Source organism: Ursus americanus, chromosome 8 (assembly GCF_024610735.1).
Source record: "Ursus americanus isolate L20-20 chromosome 8, mUrsAme1.1.p, whole genome shotgun sequence".
Lineage (NCBI taxonomy): Eukaryota > Metazoa > Chordata > Mammalia > Carnivora > Ursidae > Ursus > Ursus americanus.
Genome location: NC_142134.1, coordinates 9593333 through 9613871, shown reverse-complemented (window position 1 = coordinate 9613871; position 20539 = coordinate 9593333). Strand labels below are relative to the sequence as shown.

The following is a 20539-nucleotide window of genomic DNA, read 5'->3' as shown; positions in this document are numbered from 1 at the left end:
GAACAGATGTGAAAGGCTGATTATGTCAAGTTTGGGGGAAAGTAGAGAAATAGCAGGCTTCGCAAATGCCTCCATTTCATATGTACCCACATATGGTATCATCAGACCTATTTCTGAATAAAGAAACTAGCCACGCAGTCCCTCTGACTAGCGTTATCAGGACTGAATGACACTCCATTTTTATCAAGCATCTTCTCTGAGTTATTGAAGCCTCCCATGCTATCATCAAGTAAGTACACACCGCCGTGCATATAGCTCTCGCTATTATCATGGAAAAATTGCAGGCAGCTCGCATGCGCTTGCACAGGAGCTGTGGGAGTCAACATCCCCATCACAACAGCACATCCATGCCATTTCGTTCTACCTCGACACAGAGATATGAGGAAATATTCCCTTTCTATCTATTGGTAAATTTTCTTTCTAATAATTGCCGAAAACTTCCCTCCAGTAAGCAGTTAGTCCTGCTAGTTGAAGAAAATAGATACATTATCTGAGGTAATAGATAAGTCCCATTAAGAAGATGGACTAGACTAATTCCCAGCATATCTCCCATGCGTGGGAAAGCTAAATTGTGAAATACAGCACTAACACATCGATTATCTTTTCTGCATAGAGTTAGATAAGTCTCACTGCTGCTTTATACCGCATTATGTAATTTTTTATAAATAACCATTTATGTCAGAGTACCTCAGTTTGCTACCTCATTAAAAAAAAAAAAGGACAGCCAATATTTCTATTCCAAGTGAGACTTATTCTTTTAACTACTTAAGGAATCCAGGTATTCTATTTAAAATGTATGTTCCTACTGATTAACCAATGCCCAAAGAGTGGGTGTTTGTTATTAGCCTAAAAACTAACGCCATACATCTGACAATATTACACTTTTAATGAAGACGGGCTCTAGCCAATGAAAGTAAAGCTAACTATCAGCATTCAAAATAAAGGTTTTGGGGATCTTGTGTTAAATAATGACTTGTTATCAGTTTATTTTCAATAGTTTATCATATCAGGTTATCGCAGGTCAAGTACTTGAAAACAACAGCATTTCTTAAGTAGTTTAAATATCTCTCCCACATTCTTGTTTGCATAATTAGTTTTTATTAGCAGATGTTTTTTTATATGGCTGTAATATCCCAGATACAGAAATTTCACATCACGGGAGTTAAATTAATGAAGTTTATAAATGAAGACTTGGCTTATTAAAGTAAATGACAAAGTAGAGGATTATTTGTTAAATTTGTGGACTGTGTAACAAAAGTAAGACAATGACAATAGAACACCTTGCAAATTATAAAGTGGTATCTTAAAAAGGAAGATTTTATATTTGTGTGTATCCTAGTTTTTAAAGACATCCTAACTACTCATAGGGAGAAGAAGAAACATAAATTGTACGGGTTCTGAGTCTCCGATCACTTCTATCCCAAACATGATCCAGAGGGAGAAAGAAGGGGGCAGGAGAAAAGTTCCAGGATTGGAAAAGTCACTCACAAATGAACAGGAAAGTCACTCACAAATGAACAGAAAAGTCACTCGCAAATGACAGCCATACCCAAATCATGACACTTGGCGCCATGCCATATGTTTCACAGTCCGTGTGTGTGTGTGTGCGTGTGTGTGTGCGTGTGTCTGGCTGTGTCTGTGTGGGCCCCTATCACACAGTACCACACACTGGGGGCCTACAGAGCAGACCTTTAGTTCTCATAGTTCTGAGGCTACAAGCCCAAAATCAGGTTTCCAGCCAGGTGAGTTTTATTAGGAGGCAGCTGTAACCACACTCACTCCACAATGCTGTTCCTAAACCATCCATTGTCCCAAATCCAAGGTTTGGTGACCCTCCTGCACAGTGCCTTTCATTGCCTGGCCTCTTCCAGGACATACAGTCACATTGCAGTGGAATTACACAGGAACGCGATTACAGATAATCATCCAAGAGACAGTTTGGGGTTTTTTTCCCCCATTTATAGAAACATTATAGCATGTTCAGATTATAAAGAAAAGAGAAACTTGAATTCATGTTTTAAAATGTCTGAAACGACAGACTCTGTTTTTGTATGCATCTAGTCCTTTGGAGGAAAGTTTATGTGATGTTACTGTCTTAATACTTTTTTTTTTAAAGATATTATTTATTTATTCGACAGAGATAGAGACAACCAGCGAGAGAGGGAACACAAGCAGGGGGAGTGGGAGAGGAAGAAGCAGGCTCCCAGCCGAGGAGCCTGATGTGGGGCTCGATCCCACAACACTGGGATCACACCCTGAGCCGGAGGCAGACGCTTAACGACTAAGCCACCCAGGCGCCCCTGTCTTAATACTTTTTATTAAGAAATTGGAAACACTTTTCCAGCAGAGTCAGAATAATACTAAATATAATACAATACACCTGAAAAGTTAGAATATAATTTTTTAAAAGTACTTTAGACTGTCCATCAATGACAATATGGGTAAAGCATAGTAAAATAATTTTCCTACAGTTGTACTATTACTATTATCAATGATCTAACTCTTGGCTGAGAATTTTAATTAATTACACTGAATTTGTCCACCATCTTGAGTACAAATAGACCCTGAGGTTTTTTTTAAAAACGTGTATCGGTATATATCCTTCAAACCAGAAGATGTTTGCATCATAGAAGAATTCTCATCGTAGAGTACCTAATACTATAACAGCTCTTAGAATAATGAATTCCTGCTGCATATTTAAACTGTTAGTCAACTGACAAAAAGTTCTGTGTTTATGCAGATGTTCCTCGGGATATTTGTTCATTCAAAAGTTTCCTTCTCCGTAATCTTCTCTCTCCTAAAGCTGTGCCAAAGATCCTTATCACAATCTTTATCCATTTACACGTAGCACACACTTCAAGATCCCACTTATTTTAAGGCTTGGTTGTCAAACTCAAAGATATTAAAATAGTCATAAAATGTGTATAACACACTAAGCAAAATAAGTTTGACTTTATGACCCTCTTTCATAAACACGCATTTGAAAGGTCTGCATAAGAAGATTTTCTATTGCCTGAAGAGCGGCTGTAAGCAGAGATGGTCACTGCCAGTTTCTCACTGCAGAAGGAAAGAATTTTCCCCCTTTACCCTATAACCCAAATATCACACTGAGCTTAAGGATGAAGCTGACATTTTAAAAGATCACCAAAAGTGTTCTCTTTCCAATTGCAATTATGCCCTCCATCTCAGTGGGAGCCATCGTCAGGGTCTTTTCAGCTCTCCAGCATCCTTCTGGCCCGCTTTCATTATCCTGATTATCTATTCATTCGCCGCCCAGCACTCATTTTATGAAAGATCATGTCTGCCATTTCTATAATGAGTGCTTGACTTTTACTGCCAGCATAAACACATAAAATATATAATAATTAAAGTTCACTAGTCACCAAAGTCTTGAGATCCATCATGTTGCTAATTTGATTTTTCAAGCAATTGCTTCTCTGTGAACGAGGCTGACTTTGCCCCCTTAGGCATCGCAAGACCTGTGATGGAAGGGGCTGACTCTAACCTCGAGAAGGATCCATCTGAATGCCTACCATATACCAGGCTTCAGGTTCATTGTCAAAGAATGACATAGCTATAAAGTCTAACGTTTTTTAGAGCCAACAAAAATCTCTTTGATAATTTGAACCTAAAAAATGTTTTAGGTGTTGCACATTTTTCAAAATAGTTAAGTGTTATTTAATAAATACTTACCTTTTACGGGCTACTGTTTAAACTAAGGGAAAATTTCATCGGGATAACTGTGGAAGTTTGCATTGCGTAGATTGAAACTTCACGATATGTTGACTTACGTAGAGTAAGGAGAAGGTTTCAAAACACCACTTCCTTATTTTGAACACACTGCCTTGTTTTGATAACATTGGCAAAGCCCCCTGAGTGCCTCATGATAATGAATTCCTCTGACGTTTATTCTAATCGCACAGAGATTAATGAATTCATGCGATATTCATGTGGCTCTCTGGAGACATCAGGATGTGTTACACAAAGTGTAATGTTTGTAAATGGATACAATGGAATACGTGTTAGCCAAGGAGCTTGAGTAGTCAAATCCTCGCTTAATAAAGCAGCAGGAACTGAAGAGGCAGCTTCCATTTATCGTGGGTTTTTTAGGAATAATAAAGACCTTGACAGTGTATCCAAGAAAAAAAAAAAAACTGCAGAGGCCAGAAGACCTTGGTTTGAGAGCTGGCTGGATCAATTGCCAGTCTTGTGGCCTTGGGAAATTTTCTTCACCTCTTCGCCTCAATCTCCCCAGCTTTAAAATGAGAATTTAATAACATCAGCCTTCTTAAAGCCTTTTACAAGAATAAGGCGTGGGGGAGGGGTGGTGGGATCAATCAATCAATTAATCAATATAATTCCTCCCTCACAAGGTCATTCTAAGAAGTAAATCACATGATATGCAGTGTTTTGATAAGTGCTTCGTAAACGGTGCAGCATTGTGCGCGCCTTTACTATTGCTACTCCTTTGGGAAATAGATCGTCTGGAGAAGGTTTACGGTTTATTTCCCAGACATAGAAAAATGGGTGCCTTAGGAAACATTACTTACTACACTGTTTTCTTAATAAGAAAAGCAGATCTGACCAATTAAAGATATATTGAATTATCTTTTTTAAATTTAAAAGTAAGATCTCAGGTTTGAAGTAATACAAGAAACTCCTCTTTTATATGCAGGTCCAAGACATGCAACAGTCTTCCAACAATAGCTAAATGTATAATTAAGTCCAGTTCTGTTGATTCTGCCCTGTAGTGGGAGCCGGGCAGGTCACTTCACCTCACTAGACAGGAATCAAATATGATCTCATCTCCCAGACCCCTTCCAGTACCAACACGCTGTCATTCTCATAAATCGTATAGTAATTTTTACCAACCCTAACAAACTTCTCATTAGTTTATAGGACTTCTATAAAGTACTTCTATAAACCATTTTTATATATTTTGATTAAAAGAAACCCCACTGGGGCATCCGAGTGGCTCAGTCTGTTGAGTGTCCGACTCTTGAATTCGGCTCAGGTCATGATCTCAGGGTCCTGGCATTGAGCCCTGCATCAGCCTCCCTGCTCAGCTGGGAGTGTGCTTGTCCCTCTCCCTCCACCCCTCACCCTCACTCGTGCTCTCTCTCTCTCACGCTCTGCTCTCTCTCTCTCAAATAAATAAATAAATAAATCTCTGAAAAATAATAATAAAAGAAACCCCACCTTTAAGGTTTCAGTCAATTTTCTTACCTATTCTCAGTAAATCATAGCCACTGCCTGAAATTTCTCTTAGTATAATATTTGTTCATATCCCTCTGATTTCAAGATAAAGCTTCCATCGCCTAGAAAATGATTCAGCAAATACAGACCTCAGAAGACAAATACTACCTGATCTCTAATAATTAGGGCAGTCATTCTTTTGGCACATGAGTGGTCCCAGTCTCGGGGTATAGGTCCAGATATACATTCCAGGATAATCAGGAAATCAAGGAAATCCAAAAATTCACTTGAACGATTATACTGCCATTGTTAACATACAGTGCGTACCTCAAATTCGTTCTCAGTGTGGTCACAGAGAGAATCAACATGATCACTGTACTCATTTAAAGGCACTCACATTAATAATAGGCATTGCTACATATTAGTAATTATATGTTATTAATATACAGTCAAAAGCACTGGGATAAGAGTCAAAATCTCTGGCTTTAAAACAGACTCCGATGCTTTCTAATGATGTAACTTTGGCCAAGTCATTTAAGCCCTTTGAACTTCAATATCTTTGTCAGCGAACTGGAAAACTTGCTGAGTTCACAGAGGTGTTTGCTCTGGGCTCTGCAGCAGGCCAGCAGCTCGAGCCAGCAGGCCAAATGTGGCTCGGACCTGCTTTTGTAACTAGAAAGGCACAGTTGACAAGCTGCTGCAGAAATCTTACATTCTGTAAAGTCTAAAATATTAACTGTCAGGGCCTTAACAAAAATGTCCGTTAACCTCTGGCCTAAAGAGTGGTATTCATAAACTTATTTGGAATGCCATATTCATCCCTGTGAGATCTTAGGTAGTCTTAGCAGACTGTATTGAAACAATGGGCATCTGGCTCAACCAACTGGAAGAATTAGTTAAAAGTCCAATTTCAGGGGCACCTGGGTAGGTCAGTTGTTAAGCGTCTGCCTTCGGCTTAGGGAGTGATCCCGGAGTTCTGGGATCGAGCCCCACATCAGGCTCCTCCGCTAGGAGCCTGCTTCTTCCTCTCCCACTCCCCCTGCTTGTGTTCCCTCTCTCGCTGGCTGTCTCTATCTCTGTCATATAAATAAATAAAATCTTTTAAAAAAAAAAAGTCCAATTTCAACAAACGAAATAGCTTCTAATAGTCTATCTCAGGTTATTTGGTATTACTGAGGTATTATATGTTATTGATAAATATGTATTGTATCTAATGCTAACTGATCATTAAGATATTTTGCTTGAGAAAAGAAAAGCCACTGATACCTGATTCATAGCAAGTTGATAGAATTTGTTTTTACAACTCTGATGTCGGAGTACCGATATCAGATATGCCAGTCAGTGCACCGCTGCACTTAATTGAATGCTGAATCTGAACCTTTGATAAGTGCTTTTGCCTCAATCCAAGTTTACCTACATTTCCCAAGCCCAGAATGAAAGAAATGATGAATGAATGAACAACCTATTGAGCTGACATTTTTCTGAAAATTGTCTGCATGCTATTACTAATTCTTTCTCAGTAACCATGAAGAGGAAATTTTTGTGAGAAGCCAGCAAATGAATTTAATAATGTGGGTATTCTGGGCCAAAATAGATCCACTCAGTGTGTCAAAAATACTTTTTTTCAGTTATTCCCAAATTTCCTTCTCAGTGTTAAGTGATGTTACACATTAATAAGTAATGGGACTCCAACCTAAATACCTTTTTAATTTGGGTTACATATATCATAAGCATGTAATAGATCAGATAAATGTTTTTGAGATATGAAAACGATGTTTTTCATCCTCACCAATCTCCAGTGCAAAGCTGCCTCAGGATTTCCAGATTGAGGAACTGCCTGGAGGTCTCGGACCATAGCGTTTCTGTCATTAAGTAGCTAAAATTCCCTTCCACTATGACAGACCAAGAAGTTTGAAGGCCCTGGGTGGAGGAGGGATATCGAGGAGAGAAAAGGAAAGCTGTGCCTCTTCTGGCCAGAGGCTTCCATCAGGGGGCAGGGGGTGGGAGATGGGCAGGTGAAGGGGTATTAGCTAGACTGGAATGCACACCCAGGGTAGAGGCCATGATACTTCCCATTAACGTCTCTGAGGGGAGTTCTGCGGAGATACCAGGCTCTGTACCAGCAGAGAAGACCTCGGATGGTGAGAAGCCAGAGCTTCACAATCAGGAAAAAGCAAGGGCTCAATCTTTATTCCCAGGCCTCTGGGGCTCCCCTGTGGTGTGAAGGCTGAGTTAGAGCACATGGACCACTTTTGGAGCCCTCTGCGGTGAGTGACAAGGTGACACCATGGTCGTACCTGAAGCCTCAGGAATAGTCAGGGGCTGGACGAAGAAAATGGCAGAAGCTGAGAAAGGCGTACAGTGCCCCCAGAGGTCAGCAGAGAGGAGCCCACAAGCCCTAAGGGAGCCGAGAAAGACATTAGCCAACGTCAGTGGACTTAAGCCACCGGAGTCTGTCCACTTCAGCAATAGTCACCCGTTTATATCTAAAGGCTGAACCCAGGCCCATCACACATAACAGGAGAGCTGCCAGAGCCAATTCAAGAACCAGCAAGAAAACAGCAGCTCCCTCCCTCCGACGTAGGGGGTATAATGTCATCCCTTATGAGTTCTGATGCCATCTTGGAAAAAAGCAAGGAAAGGGAGAGGAATAGGAAAGATTAATTCTTGAGCTAAAAGCTAGAGACATGTTAAATTATTAGATCAGATTAAATTTTAAATCATATTGAGCTAATTTTAGTTTTGATCCCACTGCTCAGCAGGCCTAGTCCTCCTGAGAAAGATCAATTAAGTTATGGAAAAAAGTATATTTTCTTTGCACACCCAAATTGTAGTATGAATAAATTTGCAATCACTCTACAATTACATTGTTTGGTTTAGAAGAAACCTATTGATGACAATTTTACTCAGGGTCTAACAAATCTCTGAAACTAAAAGAGCTCTTCTCTAAATAGTTACATATTAGAGGCTGTGTAGGGTAACAGAGAAATGTGCTGAAAGACAGAACTGAATTCTAGCCCTAACTCGACAATTTACTGTTAGTCACTGAAAAAGTCATCTCGTCTCTACAACAGGGCTTCCCAACAGATGTATCTTAGATTAGGTACTAGAATATTGCTAAAATATTGATCCCTTCAGCCCTCAAAACAGCCAAGGCAATGCCTGGGGTGGCTGGAGCCCGACTTTCATCTCAGGCTACCCCAATGTGCTATATAAATTATTTTTTGTGTATTGAATGTCACAATTGGGGGGAATTATTGTCCTATATGGTTCCGTTTCTTCTCCAAAGAATGAGTGGAGCGGGACTGGAGAGAATTGATGTCTTCTATCATTTCCATTCTAGTAGTTGATGGTTCTATGAATGTGGGGAGAAAATTCCCATTGCAAGAAGAGTCATAGGAGCTCCTGCATACATGGCCTGAAAACAAAAATTCCTGTACTTAAGTTTTAAAACTCTCTGATTACCTCTCGAGTTGTTCCAGGAGAAACAACTAAAAAGTCAGGTGTCCTTTTCTTCAGTTAACCAGTATTGTTTTTACAGCTCAGCTGGGATTTACCTATGGGTAAGAAAATTAGAAAAGAATCCATAGACTGCTGTAGTATTCAAAGACAAATCAAAGTTACCTATGTGGCATCAGAAATTTGCATTCATCTTTCAGCAACCTGGTTTGTTATAAATAAATTAATTTGAAAATCAATTTCCAAAGCAGTGGTTAAGAATGGTGAGTGATCAGTAATGAGTGCAACACAAATGAGGCTGTCTTATCTTTAAAGTAAGTAAAAAGCTTTTCAAGATGAACACCTCAGTCTTGTTGAGTATTTTTATTTGAATATGAAAGAAGGATCTTCTGCTTCGCTACTCACTTCCCCTGAAATTTGCTCATTTATATCAATAAAGAATTCAATGCATGCAGAATTGATCTATTAGCCATTTTCAAGTTGAAGCTAGGTTTTATGGACTGCTAAGGTTTTTCTGTTCAATGGGATGACAAATCTTTTAATACTTTTGGACAGAAAAAGGAAATGCAATGTTCTTGTCAGTGAATCAATCAGTCACTGATTCATCTGGGAATATAACTCTCCATTAAGAAGAACGTACCAGAACAGGTCCAAAGAGAGAATGGTTGTCACACATGCTGATTATAATAATTCTAGCTTTTGAGTTGGCATAGCCTGCTAAGTGCCAAGTAACGAGCGAGGTGCTTTTGTTTATATGGCTTCATGAATTTTCACCATGATGACTCTCAAAATCGCGAAGTATTACTCTCATCACTCTGGAGTCAAAATGGCGGGAATTTTTCTGACAACACTCCAAGAAGAGATTTCACTCATCTAATTGTTCATCATGGCCTAGTGTCCAACTTTCTTTTTAATAGTTTATGTGTTTACAGCACCAAGAAGTTTATGCTTCACACCTTTCAAAGCCACCAGTTCTCTGTAATGGCAGGAGTACATTGCTCTCTGTGAGCAAAGACTGCCATCTTGTGGAAATTGCAAATACAGCAAAAACAATCATTCCGTGGAACTAAAAATCTGCACACCTTAAGAACTGTGCAACTTGATTCTTGCAATGTTACACACACACACACACACACACACACACACACACACACACACACACATCAGTGCTGCTCATAATCAAAATGCAAAACTTTCCTTTAGGTATGATTCGAGTTTCGTTTAAAGATGCCAGTGCTTTTGGACATTTGAAATATATAAAAATACACACACATATATATATATCCCCTCAGTTGTTATATAAGGGCTCATCCAATTTGTCTTCAAGGCAGTGCATTAGATTTTGCCAAGATTTCTTTATCTAATACTTAAACAGGTTTTTGTTAAATAACAAAAAAGAGGGTAAAATGACACTTTTCTCATGGAATTTCCAGGAGCATTAGATTCTGCAGCAAAAATTTATGGCAGAACTCTGAGCTTAGAAAATACTTTCATTCCTTCCAGCACTTCTGTTCCAAAACCCTGTATTCCTAGCATCTGTTGTAGGCTACTTAGAGCTTAACTGAGGGATCCTAAGATCTAGTTGTCCTGTCTGTCCCCCAAAATGGGGTGTCCGTGAAATGCCTCCGTTATCTGTGCTTTCTGAGATTGACCGTACATAAAGGCATCTTTGTGGTGTGAAGGCCAGTAGAGAAGTCTGCTCACTCTTCTCCCACGGTAACTCCTAGCCCCCAGCTTGCTGAAACTAAAAGTTCTACAATTAAACAAATTCTTTGGATTTAAGGTCCTTTACTCCTATTAGCATCAAAATGGGTGTCATAGAGTATGTGTGTAGACTTCAATGATCATTTTGAAAACCAAGTCATTTTCAGGTGTAGGATGACAAGGACACGTTGTGATATGGGATACCACCGAGGAGAAAGAGTAGGCAATCAATTCGTTCCTGAATGAACATGTGAATGAATGAAAGAATAAATTAACATGAACTGAGGGCATTAAAAAGAAACAGTATCACTGTGTTGCTCAGGCCATTTTGGCTGAATGTGCAGTTGTGGTTTAACATAAATTTTGTCCCCAAAGAAATACCTGGCATGAGACCACTTTTAAATATTTATTGAACGGATAACTGAATAGGAGGGAATGAAATAAGTTGCATCAGTGACCAGAAAAAGTAGAATCTGAGAGCAGCGTCCATTTGCCAAAAACCATGTTGAGCGTATTCAGTCAATATATACTTGCCTCTCTGCATTGGGCAGTATGGAAGGTGGTGAGTACACATTCCAGAAAGGGGAACAGACATTAATCGAGGACCCACAAAGTGTTATAAATGATGATAAGTGCTGTGAAGGGAAACTCTTCCACTTCTATAGACATTGACCAACAGAGTGTGGGGGAGCAGGAGGCAGGCCGGGAAACGTGGGTGCTCATTTTGTGCCTGGATATGTCCTCATTAAGCAGATGCTGCTGTAGTTTCCTTTGATTTCTACAAATACCTATAATCTCGAATTTAAGGATACTATCTTTTTAAAGATTTTATTTACTTATTTGAGAGAGAAAGCGAGAAAGAGCTCGAGCAGAGGGAGAAGCAGACTCTCCGCTAAGCAGGGAGCCCAATGTGGGACTTGATCCCAGGACTCTTGGATCATGATCTGAGCGGGAGGCAGACGCTTAACCGACTGAGCCACCCGGGCCCCCCAAGATATTATTTTTTTGGAGATGACTAAATTTTCCCTTCAAGTTATTCAGTGGTGTTCTGGTTACCCAGTGCCTTTAGGTAGGCAAATAGCTAATGGGTTTGCCAACACGATTTGAATATATTTGCAGATAGAACAAACAAGCAACTTTGATGCTGGGATTAAAGATTACAGATGTGTGTAATACCTAACACAGTGCTGCCGGTTTCCACAAGTAGTCATTCCTTCAGATGGAGGCCCTATTTCTGTATGTACTTAGTAATCTCTATGCCCAGTGTGCGGCTCGAACTCACAACCCTGAGATCAAGAATCGCATGCTCTACTGACTGAGCCAGCCAGGCGCCCCATGGAGGCACTATTTCTCAAGTGTGTTCCTCAAAACTCCAGCTCTATAAATTATTACTGTATATTATTGGGGGAGAAAAAAATGAGGAAATAAGAAGGAAAGTTAGATAACTTTGGGAAATACTGAATTAAACAAAATCATACAAGTTTTCTTTTCTGCAGGTCTTCTTAGAGCCTGTAATACACTGACTTCTTTGTAAATTTCTGAGAGGGTGTTTCTCAAACTTAATGACCACAGAGCCCTTTTCCTGCAGAAGATCTTCTAGGTACTAGTGTCCCATGGAACACACTTCTAGAAATTCTGGAAATACAAATAACTTTGAGAAGAGGCAGAAATAAGGGTGATGTAATCCACCAATATTCATAATCACCTTGGTAAATTCAATTAATCAAATTAATTGCTCGCCTTGAGCAACGCTCTGAAGCAACAGAGCTTTAGACAGGTCAGTAACATAAGAAAGGAGAAGTCCAACTAATAAGGAAAGCTCCAGTACAATGTCCATCCTGGGGCGTCAGCTGGGGGCGCTGGGGGTGAGGCTGTGGGAATAGCCAAAGGTGAATGATAAGACCAACTCTCCCTCACGGCCCTTAGGGCTGGTCTGACTCCGGTGTGACTCACGGTCGAATGTTGACCCCTTTTAGCTCAATCCTGCCAACACGGGGATGACATGAAGCAGGTAAAAAGGTAACCCTCACCAAAAGTGTACTTACTCCTTCCAAACAGACATCATTCTCTCTAAAGTTTTAAGCAGTCTCTCCCCGAGTAACCCAAGACCTAGGCAAGTGTAGAAAGGTCCACATACCCTTAGGATAACTATGTGAAAATTCTAAGTCAAGCTAAAAACTCTCAGATAAAATATGTTCTATCCTCTTACCTCGACAAATATACCTTCATGCCGGTAGGAGGTCAGGTTTGAGTTTCGAATTTGAGCCTAGCCTGGAGTATTGCACTGACCTGGAGGCCCAGGAAGTCGGTCCCTGGCCCCCCGCTCTTCCCCCGCCAAGCTCTGTCCTGCACAGTGAAGGATTGCCCACACAAAGGTGGGCTTATACATCTGAACTCAGTCTACACTCTCTAAACACCACTCTACACACCTGCGACGCCCTTGTGGCTGTGAGATCTGCCCTTGGGAGGAAATGTGTGGGACAAGTTTCCCCCGGTCCTGGAGGAGATCTCTGAGCTATTGGGTGGGAAATCCTAAGGATCCCTGAGGACTGCACACTCCCTGCACAAGCTCATGACCTTGGCCCTGACCATTCTCGCCCTGTGGGGGGGGGGGGCACCTGAGGGAGGGCCAGAGGTAGACGGGTTTCAGGTAAACCCTAAAGAGTATTTGGAAATGAGAATAAAACCTCTGTGACAAATCACACTTAAAAGCTGCAGCTTTGCGGCTAGCCACAGACTCAGGGAAAAACAGAAGACGGAGAAGGGTATTTCTTATTTGAATTTAACTACTTATAAAAGCCTCTGGTCAACTTTCCTTCTTGTTCTCCAAGGTAAGATTATTTTCCCCTCTGGCATTAAAAGGCAAACTACATCAGTTGTGTGAAAAACCAAAAATGATGTATTTTATCAACTTCAAACTTGTCCCAGGGCTTTCTCCCACACTGTGTTAAATAATAGAAGACTTTTTAATTGAATTTCTTTGCGTGTAGCATATGCTGGGCGACATTATGCCAGCATCTTGCTCTAAGCGGCAAAACGTTCTTCATAAAAGCATTAAGATCCAGAGCGTCATTCCACACGGAGGGAAGGAACACAGAATTGCAGCAGCTTGAAACCACATAAAAACAGTGCCTCTGAAATGTAATTGTAAAAACATTGCAACAAAGCGGGGGGGGGCAGATATTAAGAATTATAGAATAAAATCAAAAAAAAAAAGAAGGAAGGGGGGAGCAAGAGAGGGTACAGAAGGGGGAGAGGAAAGCCAGTGGCACAACTCTGTCTATAAAATCAAAGCAATAATGTTTTTGGTGCCCCGGCATTCCATCTGCAGGCTAATCTATACGTTCATTCGCCCTTGACAGCCACCATCCTCTAGCGGTGGGATTATAAATGGATGTGTCGTGGACCGAAGCAATAACGATGTCTGCACTAACACATGGCCGTGTTCTTTACCCCAAGGATCCTGGAGCTTCAGCAGAATGGTGACATGGACATCCTGAAGCACAAATGGTGGCCCAAGAACGGCCAGTGTGACCTGTACTCCTCAGTGGACACAAAGCAGAAAGGAGGTGCCCTGGACATAAAGAGCTTTGCAGGAGTCTTTTGCATCCTGGCGGCTGGAATTGTCCTCTCCTGCTTTATAGCCATGCTGGAGACCTGGTGGAACAGGAGGAAAGGCTCCCGGGTCCCATCAAAAGAGGTACTTGTTCAGAGCTTCGGCGCTCAGTTGAGCCAACAAGCGGGCGGTCTTTCCAGGGAGGGTAATCGCCAGGAAGAGGATGATGGGATGGGGGTGGTCCTTGCTTCTTCTTTCTTTGAATATTGAAAATGAATTATTCATGAAATATAAAAATTGATAATGCCAATACCAATTACCATTCTAGGACATCCCAGATAAATGAAGAAGAGGCTTGCAATGCTTGAAAAGACTAAACATTTCATGCGCCATCAAGGCCTTTAAGATTCTGCCAGATCTCAGGGCAGACTTCATTCAGTGATTTCCTTAAAGGCCGTGATTCCCTTGACCAGTTCACAAAGATGCTTGTCATCTTACTTCAATAAGTTGTTTAACTTATAGGTAAATTACTTGTATCTCTAAGATTCAGCCTAACGAATACGATCCCAAGACAAATAATCAGAATTTGTCTCTTCACCCCCAGGGGCTCCTTCCCTCTACCTGTCTGTAGACCTATAGAAGGGATCGTATGTTTTTAGGTCTTTGATGGCTCTAAACTTAATAAATCCATAGTGTTGAATCATCTAGAGTTAAATTTTTAATAAAATAAAATGAAAATTTTTTCAGAGATCTGAAAGAACAATTGCAGAGTTACACATATCCTCCCTTTGAAAGTGGCATGTGCCTTGTTTTCATCAAAAATTATGGCATTTACAAATTAGCAGAGAAACTACGAAGTTAAACTGCTCAATTACTTTATCTTATTTCTACTGTACCAAAAAGGTGAAACATTTTTTAAATAATGAAATCATATTCATTCACTAAAGCTTCACAAATTGAAATGGAAAACGACCTGAATTTGCTGCGTGATTCGATCTGCTGGATAGTTTCAAAGGACAGTTTTAAACTTTCTGTAACTAGACTTTGGCTAACTGATGGTTAGAGCAAATCCTGAGAAGATGTGCTTTAATGCACAAATAAAAATGACTTCTCACGTTCATATGAATTTTTACATGTTAATATATTCTTTCAAACAGATTTTCTTCTAAAGTAATCTGAGAATTCCTTTCTACCACCTTATATGCAAAATTGAGCAGCAGCACTTATAAGGAAAAGCTTGGCTTACCAAAGATAAAACTTAGCTTCCTACCTATGCGAATGATCATACATTCTAAACTAGTGGAGTATGAACTAAAAATTAAGCAGGCTTCATTGTAGTGTTTTCTTTATGGAATAAGCTTCTGGTTTCTCTATTGACATTGAGTCAATGCAAAAGACCACAGTAATGCAACATTATAGCTGAGATTTCCTATTCTCAAAAATCTGGAAATTAAGGACTCCCCAAGCTCCTTATATTTTGAATTACTATATATGATATTAAATTTTTGCATTATTATATCTGTTGATGGATGACTTACATTATAGTTGCTGTGGGAACCATAAAATTATATCTCTCAACCCTCTAACGTCTCAGTGATAATATTGCATTAATGGATATTTTTTATTGGATTTTGAAACGAGAAAGGAAAAGGAAAAACAGTGATGCACATCAAAATATTTTTCACTGAGGAGCACTATAATAGCACAATGAAAAAAATACATACTCCATTCTAACTCATGACAGCTAATCCAGAGCTATGAACAAATATGTTCTCTTCTTATGATTAATAGGTATTTTTAAATCCTCATGAATTTAATTTATTGAACTTGGCTATAAATATGACTGATAAGAGACAATTTTTTTTTCTTGCCAGTTTTATTTTTCAAACGTTGGGTGTTAATGCTCACTTTAAGTGAAAATCCTAAAGGATTGATGAATTGGTTTCAATACCAGAAATCTGAGATTTTCCTTCCTTTTCCTTTATTAAGTACCTTCTGACTAAGACTCCACTAGCACAGCTCAAAGCATGTTTGATTTAGAAGCCGTTTAGCATAAACCTGGCCCTATAATACCAAACCTGTCATTCGCAGGTCATGACTTGAAGGGGTCACTGACCTCACAATATTGCCTCATTCAGGTACTAAATAGCTTGAGTGTATGACATTCCTCAGTTAGAAATGGATTCTCTTGTGTTGAATGTTTCTCTTTCTGAATAATCTCACATCTCTCTGGCCTAAAGAGAAATAACACTTTAACAGTCACTAACACTTTAGTGTGAGCTAGCATACCGTATCACTTATCTCCAAGAATGCAAAGTTAAGGTTAGGGGAGAATAGTAGAAAAGAACAGAAATCCAACTTGCAAGGAGACACCCTGAAAAAGGAGGAAGCACGTGGAAAGAAGAGGTGTGGAAGGGGAGTGAGTTGTTAAAACCGTACTTTTTATTTGTACAACTTTGCCTGGGTCTGTCCCCGATCTCATAGAAAGCAATCGCCCACTACTGCTCCCCTATTTTTGTAGTTGCATGTGACATATAGAGAACTTTTAGTGCAAGAAAAATATTTATTACAGATAACCTTATCTCAGAGTCATGTTTGTACCCCCAGAACCGAGCGCAATGCCTGGCTCATATTAGGTGCTCAATAGATATTTGTTAAATGAATAAACCCCAAAGTTCAGTTAATTACATATCATGTTTGCTGAACTACTTTTTTTTTTTTTTTAACCATGGAAGCTAGTACTGATGAGAACCTTATCTTCTTTTTCTTCATCTCCAGGATGACAAGGAAATTGACCTGGAGCACCTCCATAGACGTGTAAATAGCTTGTGCACAGATGACGACAGCCCCCATAAACAGTTTTCCACCTCGTCAATTGACTTGACCCCTCTGGACATTGACACTTTGCCAACACGACAAGCACTGGAGCAAATCAGTGATTTCAGGAACACTCATATCACCACAACAACCTTTATCCCAGAGCAGATCCAGACTCTTAGCCGCACATTATCAGCTAAAGCTGCCTCCGGTTTCGCTTTTGGCAACGTGCCTGAGCACCGAACTGGCCCTTTTAGGCACAGGGCACCTAATGGGGGCTTTTTCAGGAGTCCTATAAAAACAATGTCATCTATTCCTTATCAACCAACTCCTACCCTGGGGCTCAATCTGGGTAATGATCCAGACCGAGGCACCTCCATATGAGCGTCCAACAAAATCTCTTCACTGTTTCTCTCGTAGGACTCCCTTTGCAAGGAGCAGCTGTAATATTGTGGGACTAACACGGATGTAACATTAAAAAGAAAATCAGGATTATTAGTAACAATTATAGTTCTTTCTCTCCACCTTCTCCGTCTTCTCTCTCTTCTATTTCTTTCTCTTTTTCCCCTCTCTTTCTGTACATTTCCCTCCACTTTTTTTCATTACTCAACTTGTTTCCCCAGAATATAGTATACTAGGATCCTATTAGTCCGCTTTTCATATACTGTACTTCAAGTATAGGAAATGTGCACTGAGTATACTAAAAGTATATGCAGGATTAATTTTACATCAAGGCCTCTTACGTAACATTTCTCTATTTTTAAAAATATAATTGCAATAACTTCAGTCTTTTTACATTCTTCTGCTGCATCCATACAACGCTCCACTGCTGTTGAGTGTCCTTTAACTGTGGACCAAAGGCAACCCCTGCAGTGTTTATAAACTAATTTCAAGACCATTCAGGCCACATAATATGAGAATGCAATTTTGTAGGATTACAAAAAAGCCATTAATATGCCAGTCAAGACTACAGTTAAAACTACTCTCGCACTGCAACAGTGCATATGACCTTTATGTGATTGTACAGTATTAAAAGTTTTTCTTATGTACAGTAAACTTTATCATCTGGCAGAAGCCTCTGTTGTGTTAAATAAATTAGTATCTCATCTATATATACATATATATGCACCTATATAATGTGTATATATATTAAAGGGCGGCCATTGCTATTGCAATTCATTTAATAAAGCTTTAGTTTAAAAAAAAAACAAAGCATTGTATACAGAAACTATGTATAGGGCAGGGGGTCTTTTCAGTTAGAAAAGGCAGGTTGCTTTAATGTTCTTCTGACTCGCATTGTTTGCCAACAGAGAATATTTTATACTTTTGTTATTAAAAACATCCAGGGCGATTTAATATTTGTTCCTAGATGTAACTCCTTTGAGTAGGTTTTGCGTTTGTTTTTCAGCGGTGTATAAAGCTAACCTTAATCATTTTACTTTTAATGAATTATCTAAATGGAAAATGCTATTAGCCGGACAATGTCCACAGCAGCACATAGAACTCTAGAAGAGTTTAAATGTAGATCATTGAAGGTTAATAAATTCTCTTCCAAAGCAGAAAGCCAATCGATACAACTGTCGATGGGGAGAGGTGGGAGCCCTCAAGAAATATTGATGTGGCCTTAATTACTGTCCTACATTATCCTAAAGAAGAAAATATAATGACCAGACTGGGCTCTCGACTGAACCCCCCCCTTTTATTCAGTTCTGTTTGGAGGAGTTATGTATTTTTTACATTAGTGCCAAGTGTGTAGGAGGATGACAGCAAAAACAGTGCCTCTTTGTGCACGACCCTTTTCAAGTAGCATTCTTACCTGTTAGAAATAGAGAATGAACTTTGTTTGTAATCCTTAAATTAAAATGTGGTAAGTAGGAAGCAAGAACTTATCCTGTGTTTTCACGCAGCCATACTCTTATTTTAATCTAATTCATTCCGTAGCTAGGATTGATATAGGAATCAACCTATGTGATTTGCTTTAGGAGAAATTAAAAGGTATATTCTTAAGGTATATTATATTTTGATGCTAATTCTGTTCTGGGGAGCATCTTGTACTGTCACTGTTTTTGTACTAAATCTTCAAATATTGTCTACTGTGTAAGGCAGAAAATTTTCTTACCATGCAAAAACCATTTTGTTTCCAGGGTAACAAGTACCTAAGTGCATGCACGACTTGTTTTCCCTTGTAACATTCATGATCTCATTCACAACTCTGATTTTAAAACAAACAAACAAAAAAATTCTTTACAACAAGCTATGTAGGGACATACCAGATGTTGCCGTGATTTTAGCTATCAACAAACTGTTAACCATGTACAATATTTAAAATAGGCCTATTTTGATGTATCGCCTATTATACGAATACACAAAACACTTTTTGGAGGCCTCAGTTATGAGTGGCAGAGCTTTCTGTGTATAATTTGTCTAAATAATTTGTCTAATAAAAATGTTTTCTAAACTTGCGCTCATACCATTGAAGTCTTAACTATGAAATTTGACAATGCTTACTCTCTCACAGACCGAACTGAATTTTTCTAAAAATTTATCTTGAGTCAATTAAAGCATAAAACACATGAAGTTTTACTAGAAGAACTATGCCAAAATGAGTGGCTCTCTAAAAACAATACTGTGTGTGTCTTAAACCAATGAAAGACTGCCTTTCTGCTATTTGAAACAATTGGAACCAACAATATATTTGTTTTCTTCACATATATTTATATTTGTTGTGTCTCTGTGAGCACTTTTTTGGGAGAGAGTTATTCCAATTCATGTAAACAACGCAACCATTATAAGAATAGCAAGATGACGGTTTGTTACATCAAAGAAAGGAAGGAAGAAGGAAAGAAAGGAGAAAGAAAAGAAGAAAGAAAGAAAGAAAAAGAAAGAAAGAAAGAAAGAAAGAAAGAAAGAAAGAAAGAAAGAAAGAAAGAAAGAAAGGAAGAAAGGGACTTAGAATTTATGTCTTAATGATTGTTTTGGTTTTAGGGAAATAGTCATCATGTTGAATCTATTAATTTGAAAATTAATTGACTTCAAGATTATTTCTAATACAGTGTTATTTTCCTCATTTGAACAATACTTTTGTCTAGCATTTAACTCACTCAGTGAATATATATCTGAAAACATATTTAATTAGATTAAAATCTTTGCTGCTCTAAAATTCTATTAAAAGTGATTTTTCTTTTTTTAATGTTGGAACTATGAGGAACCCTAGACTCTCTCTCTGGTTTTTCAAATAAGGGAAGATAAGATGCTAAGAAGCTGTGACTTGCCCAGATGTTTGACAGTCTAAGACTTAAAACCGGGTCCTTTTTAATTATTACTATTTAACTCTGCCATGCTTCAATCGTATCCGCAGGTCCTCAAGGGCTTAAATGCAGGGAAGGCTCAGGGACAAGGCTTCCGCCCAGTCCTCTCCCCAAGCCTAGGCTGCCAATTTCTAGGAAACTTCCCTCCTGTGTGCGGCCAGGTAGAGCCCCCGAATCAACTGCTCCTTTCACAGATGGGAAAGTGAACACCTCAGGCTACTTCCCCGAGGTCAGAGCGTGAGGCAGACCTCAGGCCAGATCCGGCTTCTCTCTAGCGTTACTTCCCTTAGCCCATTGCTGGCCTGGTTCGCACCACTTACACTAACTGTGCTATTTCGAAACCAGACACATACCTTATATCCATGTAATTTTATTCTTCTCAGATGTTGAAATTTTTCCTTTGGTGAATCATTAAGAGAACTGGTTGTCACTTTCAACCACGTCAGAACTTATGCACCGGCGTTGGCTCAGTCACACGTTAGAAAATTCTAAGACCTCC

At 39.3% G+C, this 20539-nt stretch overlaps 1 protein-coding gene across 2 annotated transcripts in view; it reads left to right on the top strand.

The window, feature by feature from the left end:
* Window positions 1-19697, top strand: part of GRID2 (glutamate ionotropic receptor delta type subunit 2) — a 1348780-nt gene extending 1329083 nt beyond the window's left edge. For both annotated transcript variants that reach the window (XM_087863984.1, XM_045791965.2), the window contains exons 15-16: window positions 13819-14059; window positions 16694-19697. In XM_087863984.1, coding sequence (XP_087720110.1) covers window positions 13819-14059; window positions 16694-17116 — 664 coding nt within the window. In that variant the 3' untranslated portion in view covers window positions 17117-19697. The remainder of the gene's footprint in view (window positions 1-13818; window positions 14060-16693) is intronic.
* Window positions 19698-20539: the final 842 nt, after the last annotated feature.